The 27,231-nt window shown below is 39.3% G+C and overlaps 1 protein-coding gene across 1 annotated transcript; it reads right to left on the bottom strand.

The window, feature by feature from the left end:
• Window positions 1-7,348: 7,348 nt before the first annotated feature.
• On the bottom strand, window positions 7,349-26,478 carry LOC120534355 (cell cycle regulator of non-homologous end joining-like). The gene is made up of 4 exons (XM_039761883.1): window positions 26,444-26,478; window positions 22,105-22,257; window positions 15,211-15,274; window positions 7,349-7,998 (listed from the first exon to the last, which is right to left on the bottom strand). The coding sequence occupies exons 2-4, from the start codon at window positions 22,245-22,247 to the stop codon at window positions 7,606-7,608; spliced, it is 600 nt and encodes a 199-aa protein (XP_039617817.1). The 5' UTR covers window positions 22,248-22,257; window positions 26,444-26,478; the 3' UTR covers window positions 7,349-7,605.
• Between the last annotated feature and the right edge of the window lie 753 nt (window positions 26,479-27,231).

Genomic DNA, 27,231 nt, shown 5'->3' on the forward strand with positions numbered 1-27,231 from the left:
TCAGAGTAATTCATAGCACAGCTGCATCTACCAACGATTGCAGAGGATGCCTCCATTACGGGCTGCATTGACAGATTAGATGAGACAGAGTATGGAAAGGTTGAGGACTTCATTATGTGCTGCATGAAGCACCACCTGGGTTTAAACATTATCAAGACAAAGGAGTTGATTGTGAACCTCCAGCATACCAGAAAGCCCCAGAGATGAGGGGTCTTATAAATAACTAGAGGTTCATCAGAAGATTAGACTAGATTGGGTGGACAACACTGACCTGCTACAGTAAAAGGCCCAGAGCAGCTTCTTTATCATCATTATTATTTTTTATTTATTTAACAGATGCCTTTATCAAAGGCAACTTGCTAAACCAAATCAGAATATATACAGTTTGAGTGATTACAAAGTAATGTGCTTATCAAGCCCTTTTAATCTAGACCAAGGTTGAGAGAGTGGCTGGAGCCTATCCCAGCTAGCACAGGGCACATTGCAAGGAGAACACATACGGTGTCTCACACACACACACATCCACCAGACATATGCTAGGGCCAATTTAGAATTTCCACGTTGGAAACGGGGAGGAAACCAACACAGACACAGGAAGAATATGCAAATTCCACACAGGAAGGACACAGAACATGAACCAAAGTCTCCATACTGCAAGGCAGCATAATACAACTGCATCACCGTACCACCTCATGACTGTAAAGTTAAAAAAAAGTGAACAAAGCTTAAAAGTTAAACACAGGAAGGACACTGCAGATGTTTGTGCTAATCCTTGATGAAAAACTACAATTCATACAGTACCCTGGTGGCTTTAAGATTAAATCAGTAGGAGGAAAGTGAAAAGGGAAGAAAATTTGAACAGTACCATGTTGAACTGCAAAGAGGTGCCCGAGTTTCAAAAGATCTGTTCAGATTTTAGTGGGAAGCTCAGTCTGTTTGTTAATAAGAACTGAGGAGCATAGTCCTGTATGAGGCAAGAAGACAGGCAAAAGTGGAATGGAGACTTCATGGGGACACATATTAAGGAGCATAACTTCCAGGGTCCGGTAGGTAAACACAAAAATGTTGAATCGGACACAAGTACCCGGTGGCCAGGGAAGAAATAAAAGCAGTTGAGTTGTGAGAGTGAAATGAGTAGCAGAGAAAACAACAGACAAGCTACATTCCAGAAATGGGTGTCCAACTCAGTTTTAATAACCCTTTATAAACCCAGTGTGGCACAGAATTGAAGAAACGGACAACTACTGCCTCATTTTCTTTACAAGGAAGACAAAGAGGTATCTTCATGCTCACCACAACTGTATACCCTGCCTTGTGTCTCTATTGAAACCATCTTCCCACTTTATCAGCTTTTTCTTTCTTGGATATTGCAGTGAGTTAGGAAAGCTACCACAAGCCATGGAACCTAAATCAGTGAAAAAAATTTACAGCTCATGAAGTCAAAATGATGTGTCAAACACATCTGAGAATTTGTAGGTAAAGCAAAGTACATCTGTTTACACCTGCATCACGATCAGATGGCACTTGACCATATTAAAAAAAGAACTGGGTGAAAAAATGCTGATGATGGATAACAAAGACAACATATAACATTCAAGTCAGCAGAAAAGACAAAAGAATCATGTGGACCAGAGGTAGAAGTCAGGAAAGCTGTAGATGGTTGGCCAGCACCGACACCTGTGCAGCTTTAGAAAGCCAGCGATGCAGCGTGTGTGAAGCTGAGCTACCATCTCCTCCATGAGACTGTCACCCATCATGCTAGAAAATTTCTTTATGGCAGTGTGGCATGCGACTTTTTTTCATTTTTGCTTGTTGCATCATTACAATCAGCCACTTTACATTCTAACTACAGGTTAGTAGCTGCGGTGAGCTGTGCTGCACAGATAGATGCAACTGAACAGTTACAGTCTACATAAGAAATTCACAAAAGCTTTTTTTTTTTGGTTATTTTTTTTTTTAGAAAAGCAACAGTCTTTGCAGGCCTTATGTCAAAAATTTTGAATTTTGGTTAACTGGGCTGCTTTATAAAGGTCCAAGGGCCAGTCAAATATGGCCCATATAATCTTTTGAGTTCGACGCCCTCTGTCCATGACAAACTGGAGATGTCTGATTACAGTTGCTGGTAGCCTAGTTGCAGTAGTCTATCCAAGAAAAAGAGAAAGGTCAGATGTTGGGAATTGTGGAGAAAGAACACAGCCTGGCTTTCAAAGATTTATGATGATTGAATTAGAGAAACTCATCCAGGGCTACATAAAGATTTTACACAGCAGTCAACAGTAAGTGGCTGTCAACTTCCAGAACAATGCCTAAAGAAATATCTGACATTTTTGAGTAGGTTTATATCTTTTAGTATGTGTGAGGCAAACTGCATAGTAGACAGTGTACTCTTGTATATTGCAGTCTGTTGAGGGAGTAGCACCATCGCAGGAGATGATGGATGTGTGAAACTGATCAGAATGGCCAGGGTACTACACTGAAGATAGAGGATGGCAAAATGAGGGTCTATCGTGACAAACAATGCTTTGTTCTCAGGCAGACTTAGACATGAGCTCATTCCTCCATGGAATCTGATGTGTGCATGAAAATTCTGGAACTTGCAAAGTTTTCATACTTTGGAACTGTGCTATTCTTATGACGTAGGCGTGCCTGCATGAAGGATTACATGGACTTTGTTTCCTTTTTAAGATTGAAATAACTGAACCAGCATTACCATAATCTTTGGTTAAGGTTTATCAATTGGACTGTTTTAGCTTTCATGTTTCATTTGTTGATGATTCAACAAGGACTTGTTTGTTTTATTTAACAAAAGATTTAATCATTCAGATGGTGCATTTGTATATTAGTTATTTACTGAGTGGTTTCAAAGTTTTACTTAAAATAACAACACGGAGGAATGACTCAGCAGCACTCACAGCACGGGTAGGCCTAATAGACAGGAGATATAAATCAGACAATAACCTAGAAAGTGGGTCTTCTTTTCCACCCACTACTGTGAGTCTGCCTCTGTGTAATTGAGAAATGAGCTGCCTGCACAGAAAATGAAGACCATCTTAAAACTGTTGCAGCTACAACTGTCAAGGCCTTATACTGTATATACTATTGGTGCCTTTAATGCTCCTTATGGTACAAGATGCTTAGGTTATATAAAATAAAACAATTGTTTGCTGCCCTGCTCAACTGTCTACAATTTCGCATCAAGAGAATTAAGAGCTCCTCATTAGTTCCAGGTCAGTAGAGGTGAGAGGAGACATCCTCAATAGGGTCTGCACATACTATAGTTTTAGGTCAAACAGATCAATATGAGCAAGAGTGCATCTTAATGGATGGAACTGCTTAGTGGGAACGCTATGACCAACAGCCCTCAAGTCTGGTAAGAAGACACACAGGCAAAGGTGCTATACAGAGGTGTGAAAAACTATTTGCCCCCTTCCTGATTTCTTATTCTTTTGCATGTTTGTCACACAAAATGTTTCTGATCATCAAACACATTTAACCATTAGTCAAATATAACACAAGTAAACACAAAATGCAGTTTTTAAATGATGGTTTTTATTATTTAGGGAGAAAAAAAAATCCAAACCTACATGGCCCTGTGTGAAAAAGTAATTGCCCCCTTGTTAAAAAATAACCTAACTGTGGTGTATCACACCTGAGTTCAATTTCCGTAGCCACCCCCCCAGGCCTGATTACTGCCATACCTGTTTCAATCAAGTAATCACTTAAATAGGAGCTGCCTGACACAGAGAAGTAGACCAAAAGCACCTCAAAAGCTTCAGGACTTCTGCATAACTGTCCACATTAAGCGCAAAATGTGTCTCACAGCACACAATCTTAAAGGCGCAACATATTCATGACGAAGGACAGCAATCGCAGCCGCACACCCGGTCAAGTTCATCTTTCTGCCTGAACACTGGCCCTTCAGAAGGGGAAATATTAACAGGATTTTGCCTGTTGCAACCGACTCCGATTATTGCAAAGTTGGAAGAACGAAAGATAAAATAAAAATAAACACAAAACGCTGTTGAAGAACTGAAATGACCTCACCATTGGGAACCGTAACTATTTTCTCTTCTACCTCCACGAAGAAGTATTTTAGAAACCACACGAATTATATGAAGGCACAGTAAGGATGCCGCCACCTGTTGTAGGTCCATTTGACTTTTCTCACTCTAAACACACAGGATGAAGCTATAATCCGTTATAGCCGTTTCGCTTTCGGAAAGCGTCTTGCCTTCTTCTATATTCCAAGATACTTTGCAAATTGCGCTCTTTATTGTGATTTGTGCATAGTCCTCCAGACGTCACCTGAAGTTCCCTCTTCCGGGTTTCATCGGCCAATCAAAATCATTACTGATGAAATCGTCCATACGCATGCGCCTATTTTAAAAAGAAAAAAATTTATCCGCTAATCAATGCAAGCAAGCCGTTAAAAAACAAACCAGTTTCAGTGACAGCGCTGACAGTACTGACTGTCCCGACTAGTAAGGTAAAGGAGAAAGAGAGGTTGGGAGCATGCGCTGATTACAGCACGTTGCCGCAACCACCCGAATTGAGATGCGAGTGCAGCCTTGCAAAGGGTGACACATCATCACCACACTGTGAGGTTTTTACAGTGGCTAGAGTGCCAGTCTTGTCACCAACCCACAGGTTTTCCCTGCAAGTTGGGGACATGCTTAACGTCATACCCAGGACGGAGCAATTGCAGGTTAAGTGCCTTGCTAATGGGCCCAACGGAGTAGAGTCACTTGTGGCGTTTACGGGATTCGAACCGGAAACCTTCCGATTGCCGGCACAGATCCCTAGCCTCAAAGTAAAGGAAAGGTTCAAATTAATTTATTTTTGAATATGATCGCATGGCAACGCTTACTCCAGCCAGTTGTAGCATCTTGTTAAGAAATAAATATTTCGACGGGCACCCGCCGGCAATACTTTGCATACTTCTGTTCTAAAAAGCCCACTGTTAGTCATGTAGCTAAGTGCGATGCAGGCAGCTGGCTCCACCAGATTTGTTAGTGCTGCAGTTAACTCCTTCCCCTACAATATTTTAATCCCCATGTTGTCAGTTTACTTCCAAATTCCATACTTTAATTGGTCTCTGTGTAATCTGTTCCGATTTTGTTTCCTTACAACGTATAATATTGTAGCAACCGGTGGTTGAGTATTGAAGTTCTCGGAGCCGAACTCTACTGCGCACTTCCCCCAAGCTGGTCGGCCAGCGGAATGCCAGCGCCATGCACGCAGCTGTACCCAGCTCATTAAGCAAGCGAACACTCGTGTCCCATACACCGCACGACCCCGAGTGTCTCCGTACATAATTGCATAGATGGAATCTAGCAACACACAGCTCTGTCCTTTTGTATCTCTTTATTAGAGCAGTTAATCAGAAACAAAGCTCAACATATTGCAAGGCCATTGCCAAGGTCATTCAGAAAGACATCCTTCTCCATGATGGTAACTGTTACACTTACCACTCCTGGGCTGCAAACGACCCAAGCCCACCCAAGCAACTGCAACACAAACACATAACATTTATAGTACAACAGGAAATCAATTGCCTTGCTTGCCCAGTACAAACAGTAACGTTACAGAAATACTGCCGGGTCATTACATAATTTTGAATGATCTTAGATCTATGACTGACTCCTCCACTTCTCCTTTCTAACAACCCAGCGGTCAGGCTCTAGAAGACTCTCCTCGATGTGTCCTCCAGCCGGTCGGCACCTCCTCGCACCGGCTAAAACATTCAGACCAGCGCTTCTGTTTAAATCACTAATAGAATGAGATTGTCGACCCCTGGAAAGGAGCTTTCCGTTTCCAACTTTTATCAATCGCCGTCACTCCGGGTTGACTCGGTATGTCAATAGACTCTAGCAGCGAACCTCCAGAGCTCCACTCCATTGAAGAGACTGTCGCTTTATCTTATATGTCCAAGGGAACACCTGGTTACACTATAGTTAATATTAGCGTTTGGGACATGATTATCAGACTCGATTCAAATAAACCAAGTGACGTACACCTGCAATCCGATGTGTTTAGCGTGCTCCCATTCCAATCAGCGGGTCCCACTTAGTCTGTTATTTCTGCTGGATGTGACAAGCTGTATGACAGGCTGCACTCAATGTCTGGTGTGATATTGGCCAAAAAACAGTACAACCGTTTTGTCTTTTGGAAATTCAACAAAAGGAAAAATGACACACGGAGAACGTGCAGACTCCACATGAATAGTGGCCAGACTTCATGATCCCTGACGCTATTCTCAACTTTACGACACACTGATATGGATATTTGAGTACAAAATAACATACAAATATATTTTAATTTATGAAGAATGGATTTTTGAATACAGGCAAATTATACCTCTGCATTTGAGGACAAGTGCAATAATTGTTTCATCCATCCATCCATTTTCTAACCCGTTGAATCCGAATACAGGGTCACGGGGGTCTGCTGGAGCCAATCCCAGCCAACACAAGGCGTAAAACAGGAAAAAATCCCTGGGCAGGGCGGCAGCCCACCGCAGAATAATTGTTTTAGTATTGCTAAATCACGATTTAATTAATCGCGCGTTGTGTGCCCTCTCGTGGCGCACATATAATTTCAGAATCCAGTTCATTTGCAGGCTCTCACTAAAGTTCACTGCTACATGCATTTCCCATTATTGGGTTGCCTATACACCCATTTCCAGTTAAGTGGTGAACTATGTTTTATAGTTTCATCTCTTGTCTTAAAAACACATAGCCACTTCTGAGACACACTTGCTCCAAGTATGTTATTGTGTGCTAACATGCCAGTACGATTTTGTCTTGTCAATAATTTTTCTTTTCAATGTACTATACTTTAATAATTTGGTCATTTTCTTCAAGGTTTCTTCTTTCTAATGCCCTAAAATATTTATTCACCACTTAGTACAGTTACATACAATGTGATAAATTTAGCATTCCAGTATACAAATCCAGCTCATTCTGGTTACATGCCAAGACAAATAAATTTGCTGTATATATAATTAAGCGTTATAGCAACAAGTACCACGGAGAGAGACTTGGGGAAAACACACAAACTCCATTCAGACCAAGTCGAGTGTACAATTCATGCTTAGGACAAAGGATCAGTGAGGCAGCAACACTTACCACTACATCACCATATTGCAAATGGAATCATTACATGTTCCATCCATCTCCCAAAATGGCATAGTCTAATTCAGGGTTGATGGGGCCAACACTACTCCCAGAAGTGACCTGACTAAATATATGAAACCCTACACTGCAGAGCAGACTGTATTTAATGAATACGATTTTATGAAGATGTAATTACAGTACTCAGAATTTTAAGAAGTGTGCTAATTCTCCAGTTTATATTCAGCATGTCTTTATTACCAAATAACTTGTTTTTGTTTAAGCTCTTGCACCAAATATACTGCAAACCTAAAGGACTTTGATGTATAAAATGTCACATGTATAACCAATATTTAAAATACTCACCATCAAATGTAACTTTGCAACTTTTAAATCTCAAGATTTTGTCTGCTGTTCAAATAAAGTGAAAAAGAAATCTTACATTATGTAAAAAAAAAAGCATACTTTAAAATAAATAAAGAACCTAACTAAACTAGCTTTTATATACTATTGTTTTGTCCCGAGGGGTGAAGAATATTTCACGAACAAGTTTAAAAGCATCCTCCTCTTCTACTTCTTCCACTGGATATGCAGAGACTGACCTGCTCCTTTCAGTATTAAATTTACATGGAGGTGAATGGGAGCTACTCTGTGCAGCTAATATCTCCTGAGACATGTCCATCTTTTGAGCTCCATCTGGCTGATCCAGTTTCTGAAATGATTTTAAAGGGCTGTTTGTTTTTGAAGCTTCATCATGAGCGTCCTTGAGAATAATGGAGGTCTGAGATTCTGAATCACAGAATGGGCTGTTTACTTCACATGCAGATGATTTTCTTCCTAGGTTTACGTCTTCAGAATTCTGACGTTCCAGTTCATTTAACTGTCTCTAAAAGAAAGAAACAAAAATGTGAATGTATTCATGCAGTTTCGATGTTATATGTAGTTTTTATATGTGGGTGTTTGTTGTTACAACAGGTCAATCCAGAGTGAAATTTTCATTTCTGAATCAAAACAGGTACAGTATATCCAGGAGGAAACTGACTACTGGCGATATGAAACTGGAGGCTACTGCCATCGCAAGTTGAGGAGGCAGCCTGCCTTTATTAATAACACTCTCACCATGGACGTAAAGGACATTTTCAGGAGTTACCTAAAAAGAAACCACAAAACAGCCTGACAGTTGATCCTATTTTCATTGAACTCATCAGGTTTTGTAGTCTCAACAAAAGCAGGTCCAAGGAACAAAACATTGTCAATTGTTCATAAAGAAATTATTTACTTGTTTATATCTTACATATACAGAGCCCTTCAGAATGTTTGGGACAAAGGCATATTTTTTCCATGATTTAGCCCTCTGCTCCATGGTTTAAAATTATAAATCAAACAATTCAAATGTGATTAAAGTACAGATTGCAGACTTTCATTTAAGTGTATTTGCATACATTTTGGTCTCGCCATGTAGAAATGGCAACACTTTTTATAAGGGTCCGTTATTTCAGGGCACCATAATGTTTGAGACATAGCAATGGTATTTAGTACTTTGTTGCATATCCCTTGCATGCAATGACCTCTTGAAGTCTCCATAATTCTTAAATGGAATGTTTGAAAAAACCATGACTCTTCCTAGAACCATATGTCCAGCCAAACTGAATAGAGGGAGAAGGGCCAGGGAAAGAGAGGTAACCAAGAACCTGATGGTCCCTATGTCTGAAGTACAAAGAACCTGTTTGGATATAGGAGTAACATCTAGTAGGCAACCATCACTGCAAAACTCCACTGATCAGGGCTTTATGACAGAGTGGCCAAATAAAAACTTCTCCTGAATAAAAGACACATGAGTGCCTACTTGGAGTTTGTAAAAAGGCATCTAAAGGACTCTCAGTCTGAGAGGAAACAAGGTTATCTAGTCTGATGAAACTTAGATTGAATTGTTAATTCTAAGTGTCATGTTTGGAGGAAACCAGGTACCACTAATCATCTGTGCAAGACCATTCCAACGATGAAACATGGTGTAGCAGCATCGTCCTGTGGGGTTGGGGACTGGGAGTCTAGTCAGGTCCAAGGAAAACCTGGACCAGGCAAAGTATAGAGACACCCTTAACGTAAACCTGTTCCAGAGTACTCTGGACCGGAGACTGAACTGAAGGTTTACCTTCCAACAGGACAATATCTCCCAGCACAAAGCAAAGAGTGCACAGGAGTGGCATTGTGACAACTCTGAATAACAAGAGTGACCCAGCCAGAGCCCAGATTTGAACCCAACCAAATATCTCTGGAGAGACCTTAAAACAGATGCCCACTGACAGAGCTTGAAAACATCTGCAGAGAAGTATGGCTAAAGATCCCCACATTCAGGTATGTGAAGCTTGTCTCATCAAATCCAAGAAAACACCAGACTGTAATTGCTGCCAAAGGTGGTTCAACAAATTACTGAGGAAGGGTCTGAACCCTTGTGTCAATCGGATAAGTAATTTTTTAATTTTTAATAATTTTGCAAAAATGTATAAAATCTCATTTTCACTTTGTCCTTGTGGGATATTGAGTGTTACTTGATGAGGGAATTCATCTAAATGCTTTTAGCATAATGCTGCAACATAATAAATAGTGAAGGGGTCTGAATACTTCCTGGATGCACTGTGTGCCTTTATAATGTCTCACTGCGAATGCGATTGCTCTTTTCATCTTTAGCAAAGACAAAGGTTTTCTTTCTTTTTAGTAGTTCCGGTGTTTATTTTATTTACTGCATTTCTATAAAAATTTAATTTCCCCCTTTGGGACAAATAAAGTTTTATCCCTCTATACAGTATATCTATCAATCATCTGGAATTCTCTCTGATGAGCTAAAATCCAATAAAAAATTTGCTCAAAATCAACAAGCTCCTAGCATTTGAATTAACTGCATGTGCAGGACTGATACATCACCATTCTGTGACTGTCGTGATTGTGCATTAGAATAAAGTGAACAGCTTTTTCTAGACCCAAATAAATTTTGACTAGACTGTGATTTTTTTATTTAAATATTTGAACTGCCACTCACAGAAGTTTCTTGTTTGGAGTGATGGACATGAGACTCCTCTTTGTCAGTCTGATTTATGATCCCAGTTTACATATTTTATTTCAGTTTAGAACTCAATATTCATGTTGAATGCCTCCATTACATTTTAGATCACTAGGACAGATAAATGACCGTGAAGAGATAAGGAGTTTTGCACATACCTTCATAATTAAGGCATCTAGACTGAGCCATCCATCATCAGTGTGACTGAGCAATTATCTGTGGGTAATATCAGAGGGACCAGAAGCCCCAATGAGGAACATGGCATAAAGGATGGACTGCCTGAAGCTAAGTAAGAAAAGTTCATCCATCTTGACATCAGTCGCATTATCTATGAACCAGTCTCACTTCTGAATCAAGACAAGCTGTTGAAGATGTGCCTGCCCTCACACAAAAATATCCATTATGGGCATTGCTAATCAGCTTCATGTTCTTAATCAAACCCTTCCACGGGTGCACTTTTTATATTCAGGCTTTGCTATTTGCTATTGCAGATATTCTTAATTTTTGCTAATAAATATTGTTTTACTTAAAACTTCTATACTTTATCTACTCATCTGGAGTGATTGAGGTACCTAGAGTGTAGAGATGAACTCTTCTTTGCCACACGGTTTAGTGGCCGAGGACAAATGCTTCCAGGAGTGAGCAGCACAGGAAAGAGTAACACCCCTTTGGAAAGTGGCAGCAAATGATAAGTCACACTATCTCCTTCACCTTGTTTTGAGGATACCAGCCTGGTCAAAGCTCTTATCAGATGTACTAAGAACTAGTAAGCTGTGCAGGTTCCTACTTATACAGTACTTGTGTGTGAGTGAATTAACCTTAGGTGGATGAGGACAGGCCAACCAGTAACAAATTGGAATGTGTAAAAAATGTAAATCTATTGAAAAGTCAAAGTCAAAATTATGACTATGTCACAATACAAAAAAAATTCCCAGTTACCTCACATATACAGTAGTAATATCCATCCACACACAATGTTTAGCTGACAAATAGTTGTCCAGGAGGTGATCCACATCCTTTGAGTGCAGAAGTGTGGAAGAATAATTTTAGGGTAACATAGCATTCATCTTAAAGAAATAGCATAAAGGCTTAATAAATGTCAGAAACCTGTTCAGGCACACCAGGAAACCAGATAAAGGTCAAGTGAACAACAAAATGTACACTGAAATATAATTACTGGTCTAGGAAAAATATTGAGATGGTCAAGTAAATAAAGAATGTACCAGAAGAAAAGTTGATGTCATATACAAAATGCACTGAAGGATGACTAAGCGATGACTAAGAAATTAGCAGAGGTCCTATAAACAACGAGAATGGACAGTTGTTATATGCACTGAAGTTTCAAGGGTGGTAGCTCATCTCAAAAGGTATAAGAAGAACCAGAATATAATGTAATATACTTTAATTTTATATAAATCACTAGCAAAATACCCGCACTTCGCAGCGGAGAAGTAGTGTGTTAAAGAAGTTATGAAAAAGAAAAGGAAACATTTTAAAAATAGCGTAACATGATTGTCAATGTAATTGTTTTGTGACTGTTATGAGTGTTGCTGTCATCAAGGATTTGATTATCATTATTTCTTTCAATCAGGTTCGTATTTGGAGGACGTGTTGTGTTCAAGTTACATTCCGTGTTTGTCAACCGTTGTAAACATACATGCCTGCGAGTATTTAGCGGCAGCGTCTCTATTAAGTTGTGGATTTGCCTGCGAGTATTTAGCGACAGCATGTCTATTAACTTGTGGATTTTTCTGCGAGTATTTAGCGACAGCGTCTCTATGAACTTGTGGATTTGCCTGCAAGTATTTAGCGACAGCGCCTCTATGAACTTGTGGATTTGCCTGAGATTATTTAACGACAGCGTGTCTATTAACTTGTCGATTTTTCTGCAAGTATTTGGCGGCAGTGCCACGAAGTTGTTTCCGTCTAGCTGCACAGAAAATGTACCACGACGTCTGACACGTCTCCGTTTTACTGTTTTCTCACAGCTTGGACTGCTGCTGTCATAATCGGTTTGAGTTTCATGGTTTGTTTCAATTATGTTAGTATTTGCAGGACTTGTGCTGAAGTGACATTCGGCAACTGTCAAGCATTGCAAGCATACAACCGGCTTCATTGATAACTTCACATCCAGTTTTTGAGAGTTGAAACATTCATAAACATCAAAGTGTCCACTACTCAAATCGTCACCTGTGAATCTAAGATTTTTAAGAGGCATTGGCGGTTCTCCAAAGGTGTAAAATATTTGGCCATTTCGGTACACTTGAAAGTGACAACCGAACAATTCAGCGGCAGCCATCAACTCACATGCAGAACCATAGGTGAAGGGCTTAAGCATTCCAGTCTTATAGTGCTCCTGTGTAGTACAATTATCTCCTGTACCATCATCAGTCCACATCTTGAACCTGTCCCAGTCATTCAATACATAAGACACAATGTTCCTCCAGATATCAAGAGTGAGCCTGATATGGCCGTGCAATATGTAACAAAGAGAATGGAAAAGGCAGGCGGCATCTCCAGGCATGGAAACCACTTGGTAAGTGACAGTTCTTTGAGCGATGGTGATCACCTTGATAGACATGTGAATGGGGGTACGGTTGGAACGGTAAAAGAAATGGGTACCTAAACTATGTAAAGTAAGTCTAAAATACCTACACAATAACTATAAGCGTAATGAACGAACAATAAAACAGCGGAGAAGCCGTGGATTAAATAAAAAGGCTGCAGTTATCAGCACAATAAAACAGCGGAGAAGCCATGGATTAAATAAAAAGGCTGCAGCTATCAGCAAGGAGACATGAATACCGTGGCGAAGCAAGGAAGGGAATGAAGAGACCGGAGCGACGGATGGCCTTATATGGGCAGGCAGCCAATTACGTGGGAGGCGTGGGGATGGGGGACGCAACGCCGCCTCACACGGTGACCGAGCTGAAGGCTATGGATGTATATATGTACGTAAGTAGGATTCAGTTATGACCGTTACAAGTAGAATTTCGAAATGAAACCTGCTTAACTTTTGTAAGTAACCTGTAAGGAATGAGCCTGCCAAATTAGCCTTCTACCTACACGGGAAGTTGGACAATTAGTGATGAGTGAGTCAGTGAGGGCTTTGCCTTTTATTAGTATAGATTTGGGTGTAAACCAATGAACCAACCAGAGTAAATGCATGCACTGATTGACACAGTATGTAAAGTCAGTAGTTTATAAAATGAACCTCTATTCTTTGTTTCTCTGATCATTCTGATCATGCTGTAACAGACTGCTTTTGAAGAATGCTCCCTCCAAGGCATTTTGCTGAGGAGTAATTAAAAGATACAATGAATAGCTTTTCTCCTGCCTGATTACTAAATTGTCCTGTTAGAGGGAGTTTCTTTCTTTAATAAGATGTTAAATTTTGACCACAGAAGACACTTCATCAGTTAATCATCTTCTGTTTCATATGTAAATGCCAGTTTAATAAAATGGCCACAATAATACAATGGAACGTCCATGTATTTCAATTGCATCATGCATTTAGGAAACTCTGTTCATCAGATATACTAGTCCTTACATTTCTTTTTTTGTGTGTCTTGTTGCTTTTGTTCATTGGACACTGCAGCCCTTACATCTGTCTTTCTTTGTGCTTCTGGTAACCTTTGTTCATCAGACAATGCAGCCCTCCTGAGGACGCTGGACAACATAATGCCTGGCCACAGACGCCAGGCTTTTTAACGTTTTATGTATTTAGAAGATAGTACATATCTATAGCAAACATCAGCCCAATTAACTTTCAAATACAGATACATAGTATCATTTTTTTATATTCGGATCTTAAAGTTTTACAGAGGAGAAAAAAATAAATACATAACAATGGGCAACATAATACATCTGCGGTGGGTTGGCACCCTGCCCAGGATTGGTTCCTGCCTTGTGCCCTGTGTTGGCTGGGATTGGCTCCAGTAGACCCCCGTGACCCTGTATTCGGATTCAGCGGGTTAGAAAATGGATGGATGGATGAACATAATACATGGACTGTGAAAAGCTTTTGTTGATGTAAAACAATTCCAATCTATTTAGTTAAAACCATGGATTGCATGAAATTCTTATGTAAGAGTTTGAGGTACATTCTTCATTTAAATTTTACAGTGGCTTTACTATTGATCAATAATGAGAAGACAAGCCTTCTAAAAAGTTTTCTTTAATAAGCTATACACTGGAAGGGTTGGAGAAAAGATAAGAGATACGAAAATAAAAACAAATTATCGGCATAAACATAAAGAGACCGTCGTTCATTTTTGAAATGCCAGGTAACCAAACAATCCATCCATCCATCCATTTTCTAACCCGCTGAATCCAAACACAGGGTCACGGGGGTCAGCTGGAGCCAATCCCAGCCAACACAGGGCACAAGGCAGGAACCAATCCTGAGCAGGGTGCCAACCCACCGCAGGACATACACAAACACACCCACACACCAAGCACACACTAGGGCCAATTTAGAATCGCCAATCCACCTAACCTTCATGTCTTAGGATTGTGGGAGGAAACCGGAGCGCCCGGAGGAAACCCACACAGACACGGGGAGAACATGCAAACTCCACGCAGGGAGGACCCGGGAAGTGAACCCGGATCTCCTAACTGCGGGCAGCAGCGCTACCACTGCGCCACCGTGCCCCCCTAAACAAACAATACAGAAAGAAAATAAAATCTACTAGTCATTAACTGGGTAAAAAGGGCTAGAAATGTTACCAGTTTGTTCCTAGAATAACTGCAGTGTCAGTGAAAGGGAGGAATTCATTAGCGGACATCCAACAAACAGCCATGGGAAGAAAGGGGGGGAGAGAAGAAGGTAACTAGAGGAACTGGATCCTTTGAAGGTGCCTTTTGATTAGAACATTACACCACAGATGTAAATTAGGTTAGTTAAAGGAGTAACCTCAATATATTTTATAGTCAGCCATTGAAAGCAATGTTTAATTGTACACTTTAGAAGTGAAAACAAAATATGATTTTTCCAAAGTCTCTTGCACGCTAACATATTTGGAATAAGAAGATTCTTACCTTGCCAAGAATACTGAGAGCAGTGTTGACCAGCTCTTCTTCATTCATACAGTACACAATGCTTCTGAAAACATAAAAAAAATTAACATACATTCATACAAGAATGTAGAACATGAAACAGGAACTACTGCACACACTACCATAAAGTAGGTCTTTGTCATTACAACTGTAATCTATATTCCCACAAGTTGAAGTTTAGAAACCCCTGCATGTTGTCACATGATCTTGTATGGGGCTGGGATATATCAGCAAAATTGAAAGTGATAATGGAAAACATTATTAAACTAATACCATTTTTAAATGTATGCTCTTTTAGTCCTAATGATGTAAATCCAGGAGGGTCCTAAATGCTTGGTTATCTCTACGAATATGTGTATTTAAATGGAACAAGGGCTCCCAAAGAGCATGATGGAGTTCCAAGTGATTTCACCTTTTGTGGGAACTCCTGGTACACTAATAAAGCATTCCTCTGATGCAGCATTGGTGTGATTCACTATTTTCTTTACTCGTTTTCACTTAGAATATGTTAATTAAAGATCTCTCAGGCATTAAGAAAATGTATGCTATATGCAATCAAGAAATCAAACTCCCAGGTAAAGGATCTCCCATATACACTTTACATTTGAGTGTACATACTGTAGGTTTAATGACTTCTTTATGAAGTATCAATTTGTTTCTCATTCTCAATTAAATCTTAAAGCTTTAAAAAGACTGAAGGTCTTAAAATCAAAATTGTTAATAACATTTAAGGGTTCATTACCATCCAACCATTTTCTGAATTCAGTTTTTTCTTTACAAGATCACAAGAAGCTATGGACAATTTCAGAAGCATTGAGTGACCTTATAAACCACAGTGCAACAAAGGTGACAAAGGCAATATAGACGTGTCCATGTCACAATGGAGAGCATCTAAATGAAACTATATGTGAAAAGAACCCATACATGCCTTAAACTAGTGTAGGTAAACTGAGACTAGTTACCTACAAGACTGTACGTTCAATCACCACCATGGGCTCCTTTGTGATCCTGTTACTTAACCTGCTAGTGCTTCAGCTTTAAAAGTATATAAACAAATGCCCTGTGATTTTTTAAAATCATTTCAAAATTATCTTTGTTAAAACCATTTGAACCTAGAGCCCAGGAGATGAGGTTAGCAGAGTGGTAGTAAGGTTGCCAAGTGAGGAAAAGTTAAAATGGTTAAAATAACACAAAGTGAAAAGAGAAAGTTTAGTTTAGGCGTACTTGAGCTGTTTGATTCAAGTCAGGATGGCACACAGTGGTGATTCTCATTAACTATTTTATTTACCTGATTATGTTTCCAAAAGTAAGTCCATGCTTCTACAATTTGAAGACTGTCAGATTAGGAGTCATTCATTTTGACATAGTGTAGCCATTTATATTTACCATTTATGCCTAAAATAAAAATGTTGAGTCAAAATATAACAAAAATCACTTGAATTGTTCCACTTCTCTAAAGTTCCCTGTGTGAGACAGTTTATTTCTCAATGCCAGGATATACAGTACTAGTGGAACACATCAACCACAGATCCTAAAAAAAAAGGTGATTTTTGAAGGGATGAAGTCCAGCAATACAATGCTAAAATTGAATATGAATTTTGAAAACAATGGCAACATGTTGTGGGGGATTATCAACAAAGGCTACAAGGAATGCCAATTCTAAGTAGCTGGAGATACTGTGTGCTTATGTTCCCCCAGTCCTGAAATAAAAGGGAATGGAAAACGTAGTCAGGAGTGGTAAAATGTGTCCAAAACAAAAAAAATGTGCTATTGGAAAAAAAGAGAAGCGCATAAAAACACAGCAATGAAGCAACTGAAAAATGTGATGACATAGTCCAAACATTTGAAGTGCTGTGTGTTATACCATCATTGGTCTTGTGTATAAGAGATCATGAAGTACTTTTTAAAGTTGTGGAAGGTGTATGACATTTAAGTGTGTGGTTGCAGTAAAAAACTGCTAAAAAAAAATCTTGCCATCAAAGCCTAAAATGATTACAGACTTATACTGTGCACGTGAAAAAATGTCAAGTAACCCAAAAATAAAAGTTTATAATTACTCTTACACACCGAAAAGCTCAGTCTTCAGTTGGTCAGATTGTAGCACATTCTAAAACACAGCATCTCCATGAGCCATTGATCAAATTGGGGTATATTCTGGTCTATCATGGTGTCACATGAGGGATGAATATGAAACCCCTGTTTCTAAAACACAAGTCACCATCAGAACCTGTCGGCACTGGTCTTATCCTGTTTGGTATGTGGCTTTAATACATGCTGGAGCAAGCGGCAAATACACCTCTCACAAAAGCAAGCAGTCCTGGTCACTCTGGTGAGATCACCGAGAGCTGAGAAAGCTGGTTTCTTGTCTTCTTAAAGAATCAAGGTTGGGGGGTTGTCAAAGCCCATTAAGGCATTCCTTGAGTCATTTTAAGCTATACAAGAAATATACTGCTGTAGTCATTTCATGACCAACCAGCAGTTTCACTGCTTGGCAATAATTGACATGTGAAACATGGACAGTGCACATTGTTGGCCTTACCAGTCAGTGATGAGCAGGGTGTCCAAGTACAGCTGTGCAGTATTAAAAGTTTAAATCATGGCCGCTATAGGGCATATGTACAATTGAGGGTTCACGTTTGTGTCAGAGCTGTGGTGTGTTTGGTCACTGGCCACCAAAACGGCTCTGAGCCATCGAAGCATGGACTCCACAGAACCACTGAAGGTCCAAGATGTTAGCAGTAAATCCTTTTAAGTCCTATAAGTTATGAGGTGAGCCCTTTGTAGATCGGACTTGTTTCTCCAGTACATCCCACAGATGCTCGAATGGACTGAGATTTAGGGAGGCCAGGTCAGCACCTTGAACTCTTTGTCATGTTCCTTATATCATTTCCAAACAATTTGTGTAGTGTAGCAGGCTGCGTTATCCTGCTGATACAGGTCACTGGCATCAGGGAATACCATTAACATAAAGGGGTGTACATGGTCTGTAACAATCTTTAGGTACATTGTACATGTCAAAGTAGTACATGATTGCCAGGACCCAAGGTTTCCCAGAGGAACATTGCCCAGAGCATTACATTATCTCTACCAGCTTGCCTTCTTCTCATAGTGCATCCTGCTGCCATCTCTTCCCCAGGTTAACAAACACACACAAACCCAGCCATTTACTTGATCTAGGAAAAGAAATATGATTCTTCAGACTATACCACCTTCTTCCAATGCTCCCTGATCTAGTCCTGCCCTTTGTAGGCATTTTTTGGCCTTGGAAAGTTGTCAGCATGGGCTCTGTGACCAGTCTGCAGCTATGCAGCAAGCTGTGATGCACTGTGCACACCTTTCTCTCATGATCAGCATTACGTTTTTCAGCAATTTGTGCTACAGTAGCTCTTCTAAAGGACTGGACCAGATGTGCAAGCCTTCATTTCTCACACGCATCAGTGAGTCAGGAACACCCGTAACCCTGTCACCGGTTAATTGGTTGTCCTTCTGTGGACCACTTTTGATAGGCACTAACCACTGCATACTGGGAACACCCCTACAAAATCTGTCATTTTGGAGATGCTTTAACCCAGTTATCTAGCTATCAAATTTTGGCCCTTGTCAAAGTCACTGATGTCCTTAGGTTTGCCCATTTTTCCTGCTTTCGAAACATCACCTTCAAGAACTGACTGTTCACTTCAGAGAGACAGACAGACAGACAGATAGATAGATAGACTGTTCATTATACTTGCTAACAGATAGCATTTCATCAGTTCATTCATACACCCTACCCACTTTACAACCCAAATATACAATTCAGGAACACAACTGCTGTTGGCACATTTCAGGAACCAAACTATTGTAGGGTTAATTAGCAAAAAATCTCACACTCATCTAAACTAGGCAAATCTAGAGCTACACATTAAAACCTAACAGATAAATCTTCAGGATGTGAGTGGGAAAACCAAAGTACTCAATGAGAAATGTATAAACATCATATAGAGCAAATGGGCCACAATTCAAGCTCAACTTTATTGTCTTGTGCGCATATAACAATGAAAATCTTACATGCCTGTCCTCAAAAAAATGTATCAGTAATACTAACAAAAGACACATGCATACAATATAGTGAATGTAAAACATAGTGTTTAAACAATTACATACAATATATATGTACAAACATATCTATTATTTAGTATTATTACTGGCTGTTCAGTAACATTGCATACTAGGGAAAAACTGACTCTGAATCTACTGATGCACAAGAGCTAGTGACCCTAAAAGGGAGAAGTGAGAAAAGCAACTCTGCAGGATGACTAAAGTCTTCAAATATATAGTTTGCCTTACTATGGCACAGTGTGTTATATATGTCTGGAAGAGTAGGCAGCTTGGTGATGGTAATATTCACTGCCCCATACAGTGGTTTGCTGTCCTGGACCAAGCAGGTGCTGTACCGATAAAATGCTCCTGTAAAAGTTAAGTATATGGAGAAATGTAAGCCTTCTTCAGACATCTGAGGAAGTTAATCAATGGTTACCTTTCTTGATGATAGCCAAGATGTGCTGTGTCTACTTCAGGTAATCAGTAATGGCCACTTCAAAGAAAAATGCCTTTTTAAGCAATGTGCATGTAAAGGACTTTGACCACAGTAACTAACAGAATTATTTAATACAGCTTTGCTTTTTATCACCTCAGATGTATTTGTTGCAGTTAATCCAGAATGCGACAGCAAGATTCTTAGCTAGCAAAAGAAATTCTGAGCACAAATCACCACTTTTAGCATTGTTACATTGCTTATATGTGTCTTTTATAAATGACATTTAAACAACATTTATAGTACATAAAGCTCTAAATAATCTTGCTCGTTATTACATTTATTGTCCCCCTATATTCTAAATCATAACTTTAGATCTTCTGCTTAATATTCCAAGAAGCAAGCATAAAAGAAGTAGTGAAGCAGTTGTTTACTGTTAAGCACCATAAATCAGGAATACTTTACCAATAGAGATACACCAGGCCAACAGTGTAGCTCTTTTATTTAATAAACTGTGAAAAACTCACGTTTTAAATTTTTTTTGTAGCTTCATCTTAGTTCTAACCTAATAAATTGGGTATGCATATGATTATCATACTCTTTAATGAATCTTCAGTCTCTATTAATTTTTAATTTTCTCTGTTTTCTTTTCAGATTTATCTGTGATGGTGTTTTGTGCCATCATCACTTGATCAAAGTCCTGTGCAGCCACCTGTGAAGTTTGAATAATAGTGGATACCCCAACCTGCCATGAAATCCACTGTGCCAAATCCTCTAAGGCAAAGCATAAAGGACTACCTAAGAACAGTTATGTTAGGCAGAGAGCCCACTGGGGGCTGGACAGTTTTTCTGGCCTGGACCCCATGTTGATTTATTTATTCATTTTTCCCAGCTTAAGAGGAGTTTTTAATTTTTTTTCTGTCCACCTTGGCCACCTGACTTTATCATCCAGAGTGTCATTAAGAGATTAAAAATAGCATGTTATATATAAGGACTCTCTTTCTCTATTTTTCTTTACATGAAACTACTTCTTTGACATCTGGTAAAGTACTTTGAGCTAAATTGTTTGTATGGAAATGTGTTCTACAAATAAATGTTGTTGTTGTGTAATATTTGATCCCTGAAGGCTTTTTCCAGTCAGAAACAACTTTTTTGGCTATTTTTTTATTAAGCTGGAATTTTTATCCAAAGTATACTTAAAAATCATAGGTATATTAATATGGATGAGCACAAAGAATATAAGCACAAAATGATAGGTACTGTGTAAGGATATGTCCTAAGTGGTGCACTTGATGTGGAGCAAAACTAAGTATAAAACAATGCATTAAAAATGCTACTCACAAATAAAACACAGAAAATAAAAGAAATGTGGGTTAAAACATTGAAAATATGCAGATTTTACTGTTTTTACTCTTTACATGGATTCAAACGCTTTCTCTTTATTTTTGCCAGCTTTTCTAATTCACACAACAGCCTTTTTATAAATTCTTTCTAAAACTAGGGGGTAGGTTCTATATAATTCAAAAATATTCGGGTAACTCTTTAGTTTAGGTTCTGCAAACATGCCTCTATTACTCCTTTACTGGTATGTAACAAGACCTTACCAAAGGCTTCTTTTGGTCTTCATGACACTTGTAAAACATCAGTAAATTGGTTATTCATGTCTGCAGCGTGGCATGCTGGTAAAATGACTTGCTAATATACAGGATTCGCAGGTCTTTTACTAAATAAGTAATATCAAGACAAATGTGTCCCAGTTAAGTCACCTCACACAACTCCAAAGTAAAGTTTTGTTAGTATGTCACACTGCATAGATAAATAAATTCTTTACTGATGCTTTGTAATTGTTATGAAGACCTGAAGTACCCTTTGTTAATGTCTTCTTACATAACAGTAAATGAATAGTAGATGCATCTTTGCAGTACCTAAACTAAAGTGGGGCGGCATGGTGGCACAGTGAGTAGCGCTGCTGCCGTGCAGTAAAAAAACCTGGGTTCACTTCCCAGGTCCTCCCTGCATGGAGTTTGCATGTTCTCCCCCGTCTGCGTGGGTTTCCTCCGGGTGCTCCGGTTTCCTCCCACAGTCCAGAGACATGCAGGTTAGGTGCATTGGTGATCCTAAATTGTCCCTAGTGTGTGCGCCCTGCGGTGGGCTGGCACCATGCCCGGGGTTTGTTTCCTGCCTTGCGCCCTGTGTTGGCTGGGATTGGCTCCAGCAGACCCCCGTGACCCTGTAGTTAGAATATAGCGGGTTGGATAATGGATGGATGGATGGATAAACTAAAGTGGCACCAAAGTTTCTTCAAAGTAATGAAATGGCAACTAGCTTATATAAACTAGGAAATCATGTCACAAATATTTCACCTTTTGTTCTGCTTTTTTGGAGGACCAGCAGATTTCAAAAGACCACGTTTGTGGCTATAATGATTTTTCTTCTCAGGCTGGCTAACCATCCATGCAGGTAAAGTACGTCTCCTTTCCTGTGGTTTATCCTGTAATGGCTCCATAGCTGAAGATCTGTAAAAAATAAATGTAAACAAATGAATGGCATTACAGTTACTGACATGAAGTTATTACATTTGGTAGTATCATCAACTTGCTAACATAGCTGAAATATCCGGCGTTGCCGGGTAGGAAAATAAAGTTTTTGGTTTTTTTTATTGTTTGAAAAAAACATAATTTAAAAAAAACAACTTTAAAAATAAAAATAAATTAACAAACAATCAAGACTCACTAACGTGCTTGTCTTGAGGTTTTGTATGTATGTTATCATCCAGCTGATGCTCGGAACCGGCCAACTCTATTTAATTTCAAAAGCAACATGGGCGTGGTGTTCAAACATGAAGAATGCTGGCAGTCACCTCCAGTTCGCTCTCTGGTGGTCATTCCGAGTGTCAACTGGATGATAACATAACATGCATACAAGACCACAAGATCACACCCCCACCCTACCCAGAAGGGGCTGGATTAGGGCTGATTGCACTCTACAGTATTTTTAGTCGACCAATGAGAAATGTGTACCAAGTTTCATGAAAATCACTCCAACCATTCGGAACTGATGCTGGAACATACATACATACACACACACATACCTCCATCCATCCATCCATCTATTATCCAACCCGCTATATTCTAACTACAGGGTCAGAGGGGTCTGCTGGAGCCAATCCCAGCCAACACAGGGCGCAAGGCAGGAAACAAACCCCAGGCATGGCGCCAGCCCACCGCAGGGCACACACACCCGGGAAGCAAACCCAGGTCTCATAACTGCGAGGCAGCAGCACTGCCACTGCGCCACCCACACATACATTGACTTTTATTTATATTTTTATATATATATATATATATATATATATATATATATATATATATATATATATATATATATATATATATATATATATATAGAGAGAGAGAGAGAGAGAGAGAGAGAGAGAGAGAGAGAGAGAGAGAGAGAGAGAGAGAGAATGCAAAATTCGGACTTCTCAAGCAACCAAAATTGAACAGGGGCTAAGAAAATACAGTACTGTATATAAAGTATGGCTCAGAATTTCTCTTATATACAGGTGTATGAGAATAAGCAGAGCAATGGAATTTCTCTTGCTTTGTTCACCTATTAAGTATTGAGAGGCTGGTGTCCATTGCTTCATTCTTTGGCACAACCTACCTTTAGATGAATAAAAATAAAATTTAACAATAAAAGACCTACAGTTTATCAATGTAAATTTTAGGGCAGCATTTTCCCCTCTATTTAGGAATTAGCAAAAACTGAAATGACTTTAGAACACTCTCAATTAAGTCCTCTAATATGGTACAGAGCAGTACCTCTGAGTTTGAACATTTCGAAGGTCATGTCGATGGTATGAAGTCTGGGTGCTGACAGCAACATCACTAGGAAAAGGCCAAAATCAACTTAGACTTGTCTGCATTGGAAATGACAGCAGTCATCAGGATTCCACTGACCTCCTCCACTGTTTACTTGTTCCAAAAAGTCTACCTTAAGTAGAAATTTTCAATTAAGACCAGGCTTCAATTTTATTAGCCCAACAAACTGGGGTTCCTGCTTCTCCAAATAGACAACCATGTGCCTGCAACTCAATTAATAAGTCTTCAGAAATGGTCAAAAGGGTTAGTTTGTAAACCTGTCATGGCTACAAAGGTTTTAACTGCATCCTCTGTTTGGATTTGTGTGTCAGTTCATGCTCTATGGAAGCCTGTCCCGTGTCACTATACCACTAGTATCATTCAAAAATTCCTCACATTTGTGTTTTTAGAGTGCCTACTCTTTTGACTGTCCCCTCTTCTTGCATTTACAGCCTGATAGGTTATTTTAAAACGACTTCACTATAGATCAATGTCTCAACCTACTGATCAGAACTGTCACCAGTGGCATTGAGTTGTGTTGGGCAGGCCGAGCTGGGACTGACCCATTTCTCAGCCATTAGACATGCCTGGACAAAACACTTGGTAGGATGACATGCTCTGCCATCAAGGTGCTAATAGGCTGTAAAACAGTGAAGTGTGTGACATTTGGCCATCATTGCCACACTATGCAATTACCTACTTCACTTGTATGGACTGGTGGGCATTGGTGACTACAGATAGACAAGCTGTGCCATGCCGAGTAGACTGCTCTTAACAAAATGATTCTTTTGTGACAGCAAGTGAAACCTGACGGCTATGACTTCCAACAGCTGGTTTGGAAGATGAAACAGCACGTAAGGAATTCATTGTCATTTCTAATTAAAACCAGGTTAACGTTGTATACATAAACATTTAAATGTGGGGTTTGCAATTCCTTAAGTGTGAAGTCACCATCCATGTTCACATGCACTCAAAAAAGTCATTTATTATTATTATTATTTATTGTTTAATCATTTGACAGATGCCTTTATGCAAGGTGGCTTACAACATGTGAGATACAATTGATTATATTTCCTTTGTTTTCCAGTTGGAGCACAGGCAGGTGAAGTGACTTGCTCAGGGGCACACAGTGTCAGTAGTGGGATCTGAACCCACCACTTCAGAGATTGAAGTTAAAAGCTTCAATCACTACACCACACTGTCTGCCCACTAGGACTATTATCCATCTGTATATAAATGAAATCATAAGCCTTTTGGGATATATGTTTGTGTTTCTTTGTTCGGTTAGCACAACAAAGATAGACTGAACTGATTTCATTAAATTTTGCAAGTGCCTTGCTGTTGGTCCAACTTAAAATATAAGCTATATGTCATATCGGAGAGAGGGGTTATAATGGGAGTGGGGTAACTCAAAAAACAGCTTGGATATGGGAAGTACAATTCCCATTAGACAGCAGATGTGTGCTACGGCTGGTGGAGGACGTCATCTTTGGGGCACACAAAGTTTTCTGGCAACCAAAGATTGTCCATTGTCTCACAGGATTAGAGCTTTTGTCTAAATGTACATTTTTTTTGTCTTATTATGGGTTGTATTTAGCCATGTTGAATTTTCTAAAGAAAGTTTTTCCCCATTTGTTTATAGTTCAGATTGGAGGTCACTAAAAGGCTGGGTCCCTACTTTGCAGACACCTGAATTTAAAAATATTCTTCAATAGTATTATACCAAAAAGGTCTGTGCAGTCTTTCAGGGTTTTAGTTCAAACAACAAATATTTTACAGTTTTGGTAATTTAGTATAACAAAAAGGTCTGTGCAGTCTTTTAGGTTAAACCACAGACATTTTACAGTTTTGGTCAATTACTTTGGCAGTTTTTAGCCCATATTTTAGTGATACCACCTCTTCAAAACAGAGAGAGCGTGTAAACTTTACTCTGAAGGCACCTCATTTGGCAATCAGTAAAGTCCAAGCAATGTGAGGCAGCGTCAACTGTTTACAATCCAATACTTTAGCCGCAAGGGGGCCTCCCTGTCACATTTTTCAATGGAATCTAAAACACACACAAACCGGATGCTGCTAAATTTCTACTAAACTTTTAAGAGGTTCTGTGCTATTTGCTTGCCGTAAAATTTATATTTTCATGTAATTATTTTAAAAATCGCTTTTACCAATGTTTATACAATCCATAATGCTTTGCCTTAATGAAACACATTTTTCTTCTCTTCTAACTCTGTTTCAAATGAACATTTACAGACAACTAAAGCGTACATCAGAAACACAAACGCATGAAACTTTCATGACAACAGGTCATTCTGGACAAGACTTTGAGATTTCCTGCCCACCTAAGATGTCAAAAGAGTTTAGTCAGAATTGCAAGGGACCCAAAGTGCTACACTCCAGCACACTCTGAGGTTTTATGTATCAATGGTTCTCTGTGGAGTATTTGTGTAAATCTTACTCTTATTCATCTTCCAACCAAGCCCCCATATTCACGATAACACGCGATCATTAATTGAAAGGGGACAATGGGAGATTGCACAAAGTCGAATACAGACAGGAAAAAGCGCCATAATGTTGATCAAAAAGGGGACTAAACAGAAAATGTTGCGACGTGTACAAACATGAGGAGACACGTTTCGCAGGTTTAACACTTTGGAAGATTTTACATTAACTGGTCACAAACTATACGTCGATTTTAAAAAGTTTCAGCGATCCTGACGTTGGTTACCTACAGGCTTCGCCCCACAGGATTTCAGCAACTAAATATGAGCAAAAAAACGTCTACTACCAATTAATTGATTGCTGTCGCTGCTGTATATTAAAAATGAATAAGTCAACTCACCAACCATGATTGACCTTTTTTTCTTTTTTTTTTTTGCAGAAAATACCGAGAGGGGTCTGGCTGCAGCCACTGTGGAGCTCCACAGTAAGCGGAAACACGTGACCTCCACAGTCGGCGGAAACCGCCTTCAAGCATTCACGCATGCGTTAAACAGATTGGGCAGCACCGTTAAGTGTGTGATGACGTAGCCTTTCAATACGCACGTGCACGCAGATCGGGCCGGCAACGGGAATCACGTAGTGACACACACCGCATGCGCTTAATGAAAAAAATATTAAAAACAAAAATATCCACTTTACGGCCCGATCGGAACTGTGCATGATGTACAATTTGACATTACAGTATATTATTCATTTTAGTTCCACATTAGTTGACCAAAATGAAAATATTAATCCTGCAAAATAAACGAAGCAGCCTTTGTGGCGTAACGTTGATGTCCAATGTTCAACTGCCGTAAGAGGAAGCTTAGGTGTGCACACCTGATAAGCCCCAATTAGGGCGAAACACATGCGGTGTACTCTTTGTATTATTTGGCAGGTACTGTACTATATATATATATATATATATATATATATATATATATATATATATATATATATATATATATATATATATATATATAAGTATGTAGTGTTTTTATTTTCCCACTCATGTAAATCATATAAAGTTTCCTTTCCGTTTTGATCTATTGTTGCAACTTCCCTCTTATGAGCAAATTGTGTTTGTTTAAAGATATCTTTAGACATCAGTTATTATTAATAAAACTGCCATTTGTCTTAAGGCATCAG

This window comes from Polypterus senegalus, chromosome 8, assembly GCF_016835505.1.
Source record: "Polypterus senegalus isolate Bchr_013 chromosome 8, ASM1683550v1, whole genome shotgun sequence".
NCBI lineage: Eukaryota > Metazoa > Chordata > Cladistia > Polypteriformes > Polypteridae > Polypterus > Polypterus senegalus.

Bases quoted from the DNA above. Each gene is read 5' to 3' on its own strand.
- LOC120534355 (XM_039761883.1), bottom strand. From the start codon at position 22,247: ATGGAGCCATTACAGGATAAACCACAGGAAAGGAGACGTACTTTACCT. The intron at 15,275-22,104 runs GTGAAATATTTG...TTATGTTTTCAG, and splicing joins CCAAAAAAGCAGAACAAAAG to AAGCATTGTGTACTGTATGA. The intron at 7,999-15,210 runs GTAAGAATCTTC...TCTTTCTTTTAG, and splicing joins CTCTCAGTATTCTTGGCAAG to AGACAGTTAAATGAACTGGA.